The 14,328-nt window shown below is 34.2% G+C and overlaps 1 protein-coding gene across 1 annotated transcript; it reads right to left on the bottom strand.

Annotated features, from left to right (window-relative positions):
* Nucleotides 1-52: 52 nt before the first annotated feature.
* On the bottom strand, nucleotides 53-3,622 carry Dgkepsilon (diacylglycerol kinase epsilon). Its single transcript, XM_018446424.1, has 11 exons — nucleotides 3,461-3,622; nucleotides 2,834-3,044; nucleotides 2,358-2,529; nucleotides 2,146-2,276; nucleotides 1,662-1,809; nucleotides 1,349-1,566; nucleotides 1,131-1,276; nucleotides 891-1,059; nucleotides 627-807; nucleotides 425-561; nucleotides 53-353 (listed from the first exon to the last, which is right to left on the bottom strand). The coding sequence occupies exons 2-11, from the start codon at nucleotides 2,996-2,998 to the stop codon at nucleotides 234-236; spliced, it is 1,587 nt and encodes a 528-aa protein (XP_018301926.1). The 5' UTR covers nucleotides 2,999-3,044; nucleotides 3,461-3,622; the 3' UTR covers nucleotides 53-233.
* Nucleotides 3,623-14,328: the final 10,706 nt, after the last annotated feature.

Consider the following 14,328-nt stretch of genomic DNA (forward strand, 5'->3'; position numbering starts at 1 on the left):
CAGCACCAATAAATAAAAACAGCTACAATCAATAAAAGATATAACGTACGTACACATTCTTTTGTGTGTGAAATAACATTGACTAGAGTTCTTCATTTCTTCTTTTTACACTTCAATATTTTAATTGCCGAGCTAAGCTGTTCATATATTTGGCAAATATTAACTAATACTCGCACAATAACGTATAAATACATTTGTGCAAATTTTTTTCTATAAGGTCACGCGGTAAATATTTAAAAAACGCTACTCATCAGCATAGAAGCTTGATCGCTGTATGTTATGTTGAATTCGCATGGATGCTGGTACCAGGGCTCACCATCCACTTGCATAGCGCATGGCCGCGATAATTTTATCTAAGAAACAACATTACTTATCTTGTACAACTGTAGATGCAACAAATCTTTTGATTTATTGAAATAAATACCTTTATGCTACTAGCTTGACCAATTCGATGTGGTTTCGAAAGGCCTACTTGGAGCTGAGCCATGTGGAATGAAGAATAAAGTGCAACTACTTCCAACTTGCCATCGTTAATACTTTGCATTTCCGAACCTTCGTTGTCTACCAAACAATTCGTTTAATTAGTAATTATTATATTTAAGTATAATCTAATTAAAGATATTAACCTTCCATTCCCATTTTCCATAAATCGACACCAGCAGCCCAAGATGGAATGTTAAATATCACTATGCTCTCAATAGAAGGCAGTTCTATCTTCTTGTCATCTAAATAGACTTCTAAACTTTTATCGAGATCTTTACATTCCCTTTCCACGACTTGTTGCGTGCCAAAGCACAAGTACAACAGCTACCAACATGTACGAAACGTATATGAATTACCTTCAATTTGAAATATGTTATTTACGCATTTATTTGGAAACGAAGAGATACCTTGTTAAATATTCGATGACTAAACAGATAAAAGCGACTCTCTCTTGTGCGATGAAAATTCAAAGTCACTTGTGCGTCCACGCCCACGCTTATGTAATTGTACATGAATAAATTACGATACGATCCTCTGAATCCTAGTCCGCCGAGTGGTTTTATGGTCACGGACCACCTAAATTACACGCTGCATGTAGCTCTAATCAATCGGTAATTTGAAAACTCTACAATTTTTTTAGCACGTACCTATCAAGCTTTACCTTCTCCGCTGTTTGAACCTTTTGCAATAGTTCCGTAGGATCTAAGTGCGAATCATGTTGTTTTCCCCATCCTAATACTCTGGATAAATCGTTGCCTGTTCCCAAAGGAATTATTGCTACAGATGGAACAGGCTGTTCCGTATAAAACATTTGTTTGTATTCGTGCTTATGCATATTTAAATGTTTATGTTAAGAAGGATTTACCTCTAATTCGAGTTTGTTGATGGTGTTTAATAACCAAGCGACGGTTCCATCGCCGCCGGCTACGAGTATAGTGGATGGAATTTTCCCTAACAAACGGCACCATTCGAGGGCAGCGACTGGATCACGTTCTGCTAAATCTACGATTTGCGCAGGATTTAACAATCTTCTAAACAGAGACAAAATTTGGCCTCCGTCATTGTTTCCTGATTTCCTATTTCCTATCAAGAAGGAGAATAATGAGAAAAAGATATATCCGAGCATCATCACTATGTCTTATTTTAAACAATACTTATTGCTATTTTTGTTTCCTTACCTACAACAATGATTGGATTCCAATTAGACCAATTTGGTGGTGTGACAGAACGAAGATGTAATCTGCGTCTCATTGTGCTACGTCGATTTATTACTTCTAAACTTCCTGGTGGAATGATCATTAATTTAAATTTTCCGAAATCACATATCTGAAAAAGAAATATGTTCATTTTTCATAACTTGTTTCACAACTTTCGCAGAATAACAAAATAAAGTAAAAAGCACTCTATAATGTAATATACTACATTATAAAACTAAACTGTTACTGTGCACTCTTAAAAATATTATTTTTCTTGACTACATATGAATTATAATCCATTTTATTATTAAGATTAAGAAATTAATAAATATATGAAATTTTGAACGAGGTACACGATTATTATGATTGAAAATTTTCGATATGTAATGATAATTCTTTATAGCAAAAAAAAATTATTTAAAAAATTATGAAAAATATTAAAAAAAGAAATATCATTAATCATTACTTCAGAAAGAGAAGATTTGCATGTTTTGTGAACACATCTCTGACACCAACAACACCACCAGTCTGTAAGGCCGGGCTCTGCGTCACACTCCTCTTCACAGATGTAACATATGGCAACAAGTGGCAAATTACCTTTAAATATAATATAAGATATTTAAAAAGTAGTACATTTAAGACAATACATATATTAATTACAGACTACTGATAATATGCCTTTAATCCAATGATGCTTCATCAGCTGATCATTATTGGAAGTTATAGCCTTGCATTTTAGCTGTTTATCAGCAAGCTTTACACAACCTCGATCAGCACACACGCCACAAGAATCACAGAAAAGAGCATCAAGGTTCAATAATAAAGCCTCACAAATACTACAGTAATATGCCTGTATATAAAACAATTTATATATTTAATTAATTCATATAATTTAATTGTTTTTACTGTAATCAAAATCCATGTACAATCTTTTTGTAAACTAAAATAGACTATTACTGCTGTTATTTTCTTAATATTCGATGATGATATAATTACTTTAATCTGATTAAAATGGGATCATGAATTAGTACAAGCAATTTTCTTATTGTTTCATCGGCGTCTTAAAACGATTGCGTATAAATTTAAAAATAAGAAAAATGTGCATGTTTAGGAAGAGGATAGTCTATAATAACCCTGTAAATTCTTAAAAGTACCTTAGCTGTTTCGTTAATTGCCTTCCAATTATGTTCCTTTGTAACATCTCTAATCTGAATTTGAGGAATACCTATGAGGTATCGGAAGAAATTTACCGTAAATACAAAGAAAACAATAGTAGACACTGTAGGCAGAGCAATAGTAATTAGATCTTCGTCCCACATAACGTCGAATAATTTGTTGTGCAGGATTCCAGAAATTTATGATTTTCTAAAATTAATATATGTTAAGCATAGTAAATATTTCTGTTTGTTATAAAGAAATATTTATGCTATTGAAAATATAAAAATAATACTTAAAATTCATATTACACTTAAGATATTATTCTATATTCATATTTAACAGAAATAGTACTTAACAAATTAATAAAAATTAATAATAGTTTACACACAATACATAAAATATTTTACAAGATAATAAAAATTATATATTGTATAATTATTTAAAATAAAATAAAAATAAATCAGTTTTATTATATACAGAAACAATACAAGTTAGACTAGGAATAATTTAAATTTATAAAAATTATAATTCATTTTTGTAATAACTGGCTCTGTGTGATAAAATAAGATGTAATAATAAATTGATAGACTTGAAATAAATTTAACCTTTCAATTGATACTTACGTTATGTGACAAACGCGACGATCACTATTTACTTTTCAAATTGTTCATATTTCGTATATCGTGCGTGTATAGTGCGTACATTCATGTTTCCTATTATCATCTAACCTTCACAACTGTTTTTGCTAGCGAGATTGCTGATTATCAGGAATGAGCAACGTTCGATTTTCCTCGATTAATCGACTAAGCAATATTCTTTTTTAACTAAAAGTCGATTTTCTTGTCGATATTATTTAAATTCGACTAATCGACCTCGACCTAGTCGATATCACCGACAAGATATTATATGCTAGCTATAGTAACTATTATCCTTATCGATATTGCGCTCTTTATTTGAAATTTAGTAGACTATTAAAATTTATTAGATTTTAAATAGAAATACATACAAAATTTTAAAGAAATACAAACAAGTCAATAAATATATGTTATTAAAACAAATTGTTATTAAAAAAACGGAAAATAAAAATCTATAATTCCTATTTTTTCTTTAATCAATATTATGATCTTTTAGACATATCAAACTCTGTTTACTTCTTTTCTCCTTTAAATATTTAGTAATTTATTTCTCTTATTCGTTGAATAATCATTTCTCTACATAATTATATTACAGTAAACTGTTCTATGATAATCCGTTTGATTAAATAGTTCTTACAAAAGTACAAAAAAAAAATATTTTTTATACTTAATAAATTATATTCATAATATAAATATAAAATTAATTTCTATAATATAATTAATATTTCTGAAATATAAATAAAATAATTTTTGTTTTTCATAATCGATTATTTAGCTGAAGTCATATATGGGACTTTGCGTAGTTTCACTGATACTCTGTTTGCTAACGCCCTCTTAGCAAGCATGTGTTTAGATTCTGCATGAAGAGGCAGTAAGATAAAACTTGTATTAAAGATTAATTAATATGCTTAGATTAATTAAAATTATTTTGTTACTCTTTTAATTGTATTTAAAATACTATCGATAGAAAGGATTTTAAATCGCGTTAATGAATTCTAATACGACATACATTGTCTTGGGAGATAAATAATTATATCATTATTATTATTTTTCATAATCTTTGTTCAATTTATATATTTTTTAATTCTTAAATTACAATAAGAAAATATTATTGATTACGAATTTCTTCATTATTATTCGGAAGCCATTCCATTATATAAAATACTGTGTCAAAGTAATATTAAATTAGTTTTTTACTGAATCGCTTATTATGTTAGAGAGAGAAAGGAAAATTTTAACTTCTAAAATGTCATGTAAAATGGATTTACATTATACATGTACAGCATCTTTTATTATTTCATTTTATTAGACACACACATAACATGCAGAAAAAATTAACTTTGTCCTAACTGGTGAGACAATGAAGTAACAATCAAATACAATGACAAAATAAAATATATTCATAGTAATACAATTGAAAGTGTTTCTCAAAAAATATAAATTTTGGAATAATATGTTCTTTCTAAAATAATTCAATTAAATAAAATAGAGTTCTCCTTTATATATATATATATATATCGCACATCGAATTCCTTTCAACCTCATTCGGCATGCATTATCATGGCGAGATGGCGCCTCAACGACCGCCAGAAAATCCAACCGATGAGATCGAAGGTTTGTTCGCGTCGCAAGTTCCAACATGCTCCAACATGCTCCTACCATAGTTCCTACTCACTCTATCAAGCGCATTGGAGTGAATAAGAGCTATAGTAGGAGCATATTGGAACATGTTGGAGCATGCGACGCGAACAAACCTCGAGTCAGCATCATCACGACCAGGATCACTTCCTGTGTTTGCGGCTTCGACCGTCTCTCGTTATCGTTGACCTCCCGACCGATTTGGGGCTACTGACTTTGCTGGAAGGAAAATGTACTTACCAATGCCAAGAAACGACGACGATCGTTTGTAAATTGGTCACGGTCGTGTACCGCGGTCGTCGGTGACTCTTTCCTAAAGTCTTCAGCCAGCCCGACGTCGGCAAACACGATCGTGAGGTCGCGAAGCGGGTGAACGGGTTGACGTGACGCGCATCAGAGCGTGCGAGACTCGCAAGATTGATCTATCATTGTCTTGTCTGGCCGCCGTCTGGACAGTTGATTGCCATCAGGGCAAATATTATTATCTTCCCAGAATTCCCGCGGCCGATTACCGATTTTGTGTCGTCTCGTGCTATATCGTACTACTTTGTAAAAGATAAGGAAATTTAACGAAGCCCATTGGATCTCACTTTGCATAAGAAATTATGCGTAGGAGTTATGTGTTTCTTTTACATTATAAGAGTAAATTTTCTCATAAATTTAAATTAATCTTTAAATAATTTCTTCTTTTAAAACTAATTTTAAAAGTGTTGAAGGTTTTCACATTTTACTTTGTTTTTTAAATAAATGTTTAAATGAAAATTAAAAAAAAAAGAAAAGATCAAATAATCATTAAGATTAGTATTCATAGTCGATTCTTATATTTAAGATCGTCTTAAGATGTTATGAACCAATCAGAGGGCCTCATTAGCGTTTTAAGACATTACAGACGGTTTTAAAATAAGAATCGATTATGAATACCGGCCTAAGAGACAAATAATTATAACTTATTTATTCTAACAGTTTATTGTTGTAATCAAATAATATTTAATCGTTCATTATTCCTCAGCTAAAAAATTAATAGGAGAGGGATCTAAATCTCCCTTCTAGCCAAACTAACAAAATCTTTATTCCCTTTGTTAAATAGCATTGAAAAGCAAAGGCTTAAAGCGCATTTCGATAAAAAAAAAAGATAATGGAAAAAATTGATACAGAGAAAATTCGAGCTCACCGTGCGTACAGGAAGGATTAGAAAGGGTTGGCGGAGGGCGCGAGGAAGGGTGAGAGGTAGCGAAATGAAGAAAGAGGAGGAGAGCGAAGTTCGCGGTGTGCGCGGCTTGATCGAATGCGGATGTGCGTGCAGCCGGTGGCCGGTGGTCGACAGCCTACGAATCGGGGGAAAATTATGGGTAGGTCCTCTTTCGTACATGTCGGTGGTTCGATGCTATCTGCCTTCACCTTCCGGGAATTTCGCGTTATAAATAGGAGGGCCGGCGGTAGGTTTACGCGCGTATACGTATGCGTGTGTGTGTGTGTGTGTGTGTGTGTGTGTGTGTATCTGTGTTTCGGTTTGACTGCACCCAAAGTTGCAGCGAGCTCTCTCCGATGAAGAGAAACCGAGAAAGTGGGCGGAGATACCCGAATATTCGGCACCCGCGCGATTTATGCACCCCGCTTTTCGGCGCCGCTACTTGTTCCGCTGCCTGCAGGGTTGCAAAAAGGAATTCCAGTCGGCGCACGAAAGCGATCGCTACTTCCGTCCGAAAGGCCCGTCGCCGCCCACGACTGCTGTTTTTAATTGCCAACAACGCGGCGATTCGTACTCTTCGTGCGGAACATCCGCTCGTTTTGCTCACCCCATTCAGCCCCTTGTCCATGTATCTCTCTCCGCGTCTCGGTTATGCGATCTCTAAACCCTCTACGCTGAAATTATGGGATAATTATGTGGCGTCGTTATCCGATCGTGGTTTATTCACTAGAGTCGGAATTTTTACGCGATAATAAATCCCGATGTGACTGTAATGAATATGCACGAGCCGGTATGTTTGACAGATCACGAACATTGAAATTATCGGTGCTTATGCCATGTAGTCTTATAACTCTCTGTCCAAATAAAAAATTTTATCGAAAAGATAAATGCATAAGTATCGCGCGAGATGAACTTTTAAAGCATTGTCTGTCTACGAGCGCATATATACATAAATAGAAAAGTAACTCAATGCATAAATTGCGATTTCTAATAATTTGATATAAAATTTACGTAATTTTTTAATATAAAAAATATTATAAACAAAAGGATTTTAAAATTCTATTTTCCTTAACTTTCATGACATGTATAAGGAGACCGATGTCTTGTATTCCTGCAGCAATTTGTTGCTTGCTTTTTGTCGAATTATTTAATATTATTTTCTCTATGTTATACAAAATAATACTTCAACATTTTTAATAAATAATATTTACTGCAAATTTCCTTAGAATTTTTCTCTCGTCGAACGTCATTGATCGAGTTTACGTGCTCACGTTTATTGCAAATTAAACGATATCTCACTCGAGAACGGAACATTTTTAATACATTAAGACTGCGTTCGAAAATATCACCTGAGTATCCCCGTGTATCATTTTATCCTTGTTTTTAACATTAAATGAACAACAAGAATAAAATGATATACGAAGGCACTCGGGTGATATTTCCGAACGCATCCTTAGGAAGTAACCGAATTCCTCGTAGGAAGCGGGAAGCCATCCACCCCCTATCGGTGACGTTTGATAAATTGGCACACAAACGTGAGATACCGCTATCCCTCTCGCCAACCCTTTAATCCCGATGTACACGCTGGTGGAGAAAAGAGAAGGTGCAACGGTTGGCTACTTTATACTCGAAGGCTCTATCTGCCTGCCTTACCTTGCCTTGCGTTGCCTTGCTTGCCTACCCACCTGCTTGCGTGAAAGGGGAGGTATTACGGGGTTACTAAAGTATTGTATGGCCTCCCCAAGCCCCATAAGGATAGCCCTCAGGCACGCACCCCCGTTATCGTATGCGTATGCATTTTTTTCGCTGGTGCGTGCGCGGGAGCTGGTGCTCACAGCCCTTATATGTGCAGTGAAGGTGAAGGGGGCATCGGGTAACACGGGCAGGCAGGCAGCCACCCAAACGACCGAAACCTGAATGCTCACCCGAGGACATGACTTGTTCATGTAAGCGTGTCTTCTTTTTTCCTCATTCGCGTGCATTCCTCTCGTGCTACCCCCTTCTTTTTCTCTCTTTCTCTATCTCGTTGCTGTCCTTCTCTTTCTCTCCGTCTCTTTCTCTCTCTCTCTCTCTCTCTCTCTCTCTCTCTCTCTCTATTCTATTCTATTCTACTTGGTCACCTAAGAACACACCTGTATTTACGATCGATAAGGGCCAACGCACGGAAACAGGTGATTCCGATATCGCGTAAATAAGGTGCCACGGTCCCCTTACACCATTGACAATGGAGACGCTTCCCTTATCTTGCGCGGTTATCGCTCGTAAGCTCTTGAGATCCAATTGCGATTGCGGATATATATTCCGACTCTCGATCTAATCTGGCAATATCTAATTCGCAAATGTAAATGTAATTTATTACAACTCCGCGAAAATCAATGAATTGTACAAACTGTTAAATATTAGTCAACAACTGATTGGAGTGATCGATAAAAAAAATGTTTCACAATAATCGATAGAAACGCAATAACAGATCCACGAAGTGAAAGGAGACTCTGAATCGCGGGATCTTCTGCCAGCATATAACATACCATGAGTGTTCCGGAGCTAAACCTAGAGTGCTAGAAATACACTCTAAGTTAATTCAAGTGCATCGCCTTCGCTGTCGCTATGTACATTTCCCTCCTTCCGCTCTTGTTCTCGCAAACTTTTTTTTAACACAAAAACATTATTTCGAATTTTATTTAAAAAGTTCATCACTCATCTATCTCTATGACAATAAATTATAATTACGAGTATCATAATTATAAATATAATATTAGAGTATAAAGGCTCGTATGATTGCAAATTAAACAGAGTCGTGGTTTATTTCGAGCTTTTAAACAGATGACTTTGAATTAATATATTAAGATAAGATAAATAATTCAATATAAAATTCGAAATACAAACGTTTCGGCTCACAAAGTCTTCTTCAGTGATTACGATATCATAAGTCCTATATATAACTTCAGTGACTACAATGTCATAAACCCAAATAATTGTTTTGTTATAGGATTTATGATATTGTAATCACTGAAGAAGGCTTTGTAAGCCGAAACATTTGTATTTCGAATTTACTTATTGCACTAGTATTGTAATATATTTTTATTCGGACGAAATAAGCCACTCTGTTTAATTTGCGTTATAGATATAATGTAAATAGTATTTACAACATGTGTACATACACGTGTACAAATTACATGCATTGAAAAAATATTGATTCTAAATTTTATACGGAGGATTGCAAATCACACGCACCCCTGTATATATTTTGAATAAAAGTAGATTTTCTAAGCGTGATGTACGTGAGAAGTTAACTGGATGCATCGTCGGTACTCCACTTGATGCTCGAGAAGAAGCATTCACCCTCGTGATTCGAACTTCCTCTTTGAACTTCTTCACCGTTTCGACCCTCCATGAAAGAAAGCCAGCAGGTTCCGTATCCCCTAAGTGAAAAAGGGACCACTTTATCCGCCCCCTCGAATGAAGTCGCTTATAGATACTGGCAAGTACTGTGTACCATTATTCTGATCGTCATCACTTTCCTTACCCATATTAATCGTTTCAAATTACGAGCGTGCGCCAAGCTGGCGAAACGCAGCGGGAAAATTCATTTCAACAGCGCCGCTATAATAAACTTCACGACCTCCTGCAATCCACTGAAAGATTTATAAAGCTATCATTCATCTCCATACCGATGGAGCATATTATTCTCCGTAAATTATTGCGTCTACACTGAGAAATGTCTAGTTGAATTAATTGGAATTGTGGTTGAAAATGAACGAATCAGAATTTTCTGATTAAATCTACTAATTCTGGTAGAAATATCCGAAATTCTGATTAATATAATCAGAATCTTCTGGTTCGTTCATTTTCAGACATTTTTTCAGTGTAATAAAAGTAATATAAAAATAAATTCTGTGGCAAACGCGATTGCAAATTTAAATAAGGATAGGTGTTACACACTTCTAAAAATTTTCGTGAAAAACCGTAGCGAGAAACCGTGGAAGCGACATGAAAATAAATATGCTTATGGACGATCAGTAAGATACGGTGTTAATTAATGTTATGGCGTGCAATTGGCATCCGACCAATGGTGGTTGACGAAGAAATTATATTATCGGAAGGAATATGAATGCATAAGTAGCACGTACGTGTGCCGCTCGTGCCGTCTCCGTCCAATTCATTTTATTTCCGACTTCCTGTCTCTTTTTCTCCGATCTATCGTGGTTCACCTTTGTCCGGTCACTCGTAAAATGCAAATCTGAGTAACGGCCGTACTCGGGGTAAACCGGATCGTTGAATGGATCATAAAACGCAGCTAAAGACTACCAATGGCACTACGCCATGACAATTATGTCAAAGAGCCTATACTTCGAATAATATTATTGTTCCTACCCCCATCGTACCCTCGAGGTAATTCCCGTTTAACGGCTGTATGTAAGAAACGCGCCCTAATGTCGGCCTACATCCGCTTTTCACTCCTCCAAAAGGCGAGAGCTCTTTCGCGGGTGGGACACCATTTCTGCTTCTGCAAGCGAATTTTTCGCCGTTTATTCAAGCTGTCAACGTATTGCGTAGCGAATCACTGAGCTTTGAGTAAACCCGAAGTTATTTAACGTGACTGCTGACGTGCATGCTGTAAGAATTGATAAGAATTTATCGTCCAAAGCTGTAAGTTCGTAATTTCTAATATTAGTAATTTTAGAATCGCGATAATTGACTATACGATATATGTGTTTTGTTATATACTGGAAAATTTGCAATAAATCTTCAGTCTTTCGTGCCCGGAAGATGCTACGAGAAAAAAATATTATCTTCATAAATGAGTACTAAATTGCTTTTTTATATATGTGTATTATTATTTTATAATAACATTTTACAGTTAGTACTTCTTATTTTATAATAATTAATTATTTCATTATTTGAATATTATTATTAGAATTGTTTTTATTTCAATTATTTCTGTCAATCAATTTACATGTATATTAAATATAAGTTAATACATTCTCAATAAGCGAGTGAATTTATTTTGCCATTTTTACGCAACATTTCGTATTGATAGATTATTCGCGGGCCTGGTTTCTTACGTTTTTTAAGTGGAAGGAGGAAAGTTAGCTGAGAGTGTTTCAAACTACTTACCAATTTAAATGCCAATCCGATGAGCAGGCCAATACGCCTCGCAGAGTGCAAGGTTATTAAGACATAGTCTGGTCGGCGAGTTTAGGTAGATTGGCCCATGGGGGCCAGTGCATTCGAGAGCTCGTTGCCCATCGGCGGCTGGCGAAGCTTGACCTCGGATTACTCAATGATTTCTTCTCATAATGGAAACACGACCTGCTCTCATTACAGAAGTAACTTCGCACCTCGATTGTGGATAACAAACTCCGTAGCTTACCTGTTTGCACAGAAAGAGAGAAAGCGATATGTTCCAGAAAATGTAATACGCTTCACGAGTATAAATTATCTTTACCGAGAAGTATCAAGAGAGATCAAGAAAATATTTTCTTGATATGATAAGACATCGCAGTATCAAATTTCAATGTAGTGAAAAATGTATGTGACACAATAAAGTCGAAGATGACGATGTTACATGATTTGATATAAGATATTTTTGTATATAATATTAATATTGTATAAACTAATATTACAAATAATTTTATTTATTATTATATTACTGATTATTTATTATTATTTTGTCATTATATTATTAATTATTTTATACACACATATTCCTTAGTACGTGATTTTGTATATCTTTATACATTTTCGTATATTTAAAATTTTACTAATAATTAACGCAACAATAGATTTTTGACAATTATCTTCTTCTTTTAAGAAAATCTTGGCCTAATATCATCTACATAAATTAATAAAATTTATAAAGTTTTCATCAAGAAGTTTTCATCTTTGTCTTGTCTGATCGTCAATTTTAATTTCGGTAAAAATCACTTTCTCTCTCTCATGAATTTTATTTAATTCTGTCTTAAATATTCTTGGCATGCGACGTTGACTATTTCTGTTCCAATAAATTCTCTGCGGTGTTTTCGGGTTAATGTCGATTTTGTTTCGGCATTTCTGTTTCGGCGAAAGGGGAGCACTAACCCGACCATCGGCAAGGACGAGTGCTCGAGGCGCCGCCGAAGAAAAACAATAAAACGAGAATTGGCACGTCTGGCGAAACAGTTGACTGTCGTCAATTCAACTGGCCGACTTGCCAGGACGTGCATCTCACTATCGCATTATATGCGCGAATTATCATCGCATGTATCCGAACAAGCTCGGACCATGTCACTGACATGCCATGCCCGAAAATGCTTAAAGTAACAATAAATATGTACGAATTAATTTTGTTTAACATGACGTCTTTAGTTTAGAAATTTATGAAAACTTTATTACATCATTAAACTTTATTACATCATTAAACTCTTGTGTAGATTTATTGATGCTTGATTAAAAAAATATATTTCAAACATTTATCTAACATTTTTTAAAATTACGTTTGATTATCAAATGTTTGCGCTTAATTTGTTCAAATATTTTTTTTATAATAGACATTGGAATGTGTAATTTTTTAAAAGAGAGTTAATCATGTAAGAGAACTTTGATAATTATATTTGATAACTTTGATGAGTTACACGCTCATTCATTATGGAAGCATCGTAAGAAGCTTTATGGTGAATTTATTACTTGATTGTATTCTCGATAAAACGCATTTCTCCTACTGAGCAGCGGAGCCATTCGCTTAAATAAATTTTTCCTTGGCACTCTTTCGACCCGGTTGGTGACAAATAAGATATACCCTTCTTTCAATTCTCCACATTACAATTGTTTCGATTATCACAACCGACATAAAAGCCATGACATAGTTATAATGACCTACACAAAAGCGAACTGAGTAAAAAAGAATCTATAAATAAAACAAATGTTATTTGTTCTGATACTCCTGATACGATTTTATATGAGACATCAATAAATTCATAAACATAATTTTGGTAAACATGTTTTTTAAAAACGCGTATATTATTTTATTGCCACATAGAATGCGAATAGAACAATGTGTTGCACAGGTGCAATATTTTATGGAAAGCGGCACATCAAGTAAGCAAGCATATTGCATTGAAATTTAACAAATAAAAAAAATTCACCTGCCGTCGAATTCATTTTATCGTGCCGTTGCACGTTATAGATAATTAAGAATGCGTGACTTACAACTCGCATCAATTGTAATATCAATGTTGCACAGATCTATGTGTAAACTCCAGACTATGTATACACTTTAATCTGGTATGATAAGAATACAAATTTTTCAATGTTACTCTCAATAATGTATTTGTCGATTATTTAATCATTAGTGATAAGTAAACGATAATTATATTTATGGTTCTGGTTCATAACACAGACGGTGTGAAATATTTATTGTTAGTCAAAATTTTCGAGATTATCAATGCAGTGACATGCTATGTCTGCATGCACTTTGAATATATTTTGAATTCTGCATATTCATACAACTCGTTTAATTATTATTCTTTTATTTATTACATTCCTTTATTATCTAATAACGTTTATTATATTCACTTTAAATGAAGATTTTAAAGATATTTACTTTAATCTTCGCATATTTCTCATCTTTATTTAATGACTATATTAAACAGAAAGAAAGAGAGAGAGAGAGAGAAAGAAAGAGAGAGAGAGAGAGATAATTTGGAAAAATAATTTAATATGATGATTAATGTGCGTGTATTGCGAAAAATGTTTTTCTTTATTCTGGAAGTACCAGAAATCAGCGAAAACATGACCGGTTTTTAATTGGTGGACGAAAAGAAATCGCAAAACAACAATCGTTTTCTGCCCCGAAAGTTTATCGTCACCATATGTAAGCCTTTCTCTTGCATTGATTAAAAAGAGAGGCACGTCGTGAAACACGATTTAATAAAGTACAGATTGATTACTGCAAGAGAATACACGATATTACCAAATTTATCATGAAGCAGAATTTAAAAATAAATTTAATGCACGACGTACAAAACTAGTAAGCATACATTAGGTCGGA

Source organism: Mycetomoellerius zeteki, unplaced genomic scaffold (assembly GCF_001594055.1).
Source record: "Mycetomoellerius zeteki isolate Tzet28-1 unplaced genomic scaffold, Tzet1.0 scaffold182, whole genome shotgun sequence".
Lineage (NCBI taxonomy): Eukaryota > Metazoa > Arthropoda > Insecta > Hymenoptera > Formicidae > Mycetomoellerius > Mycetomoellerius zeteki.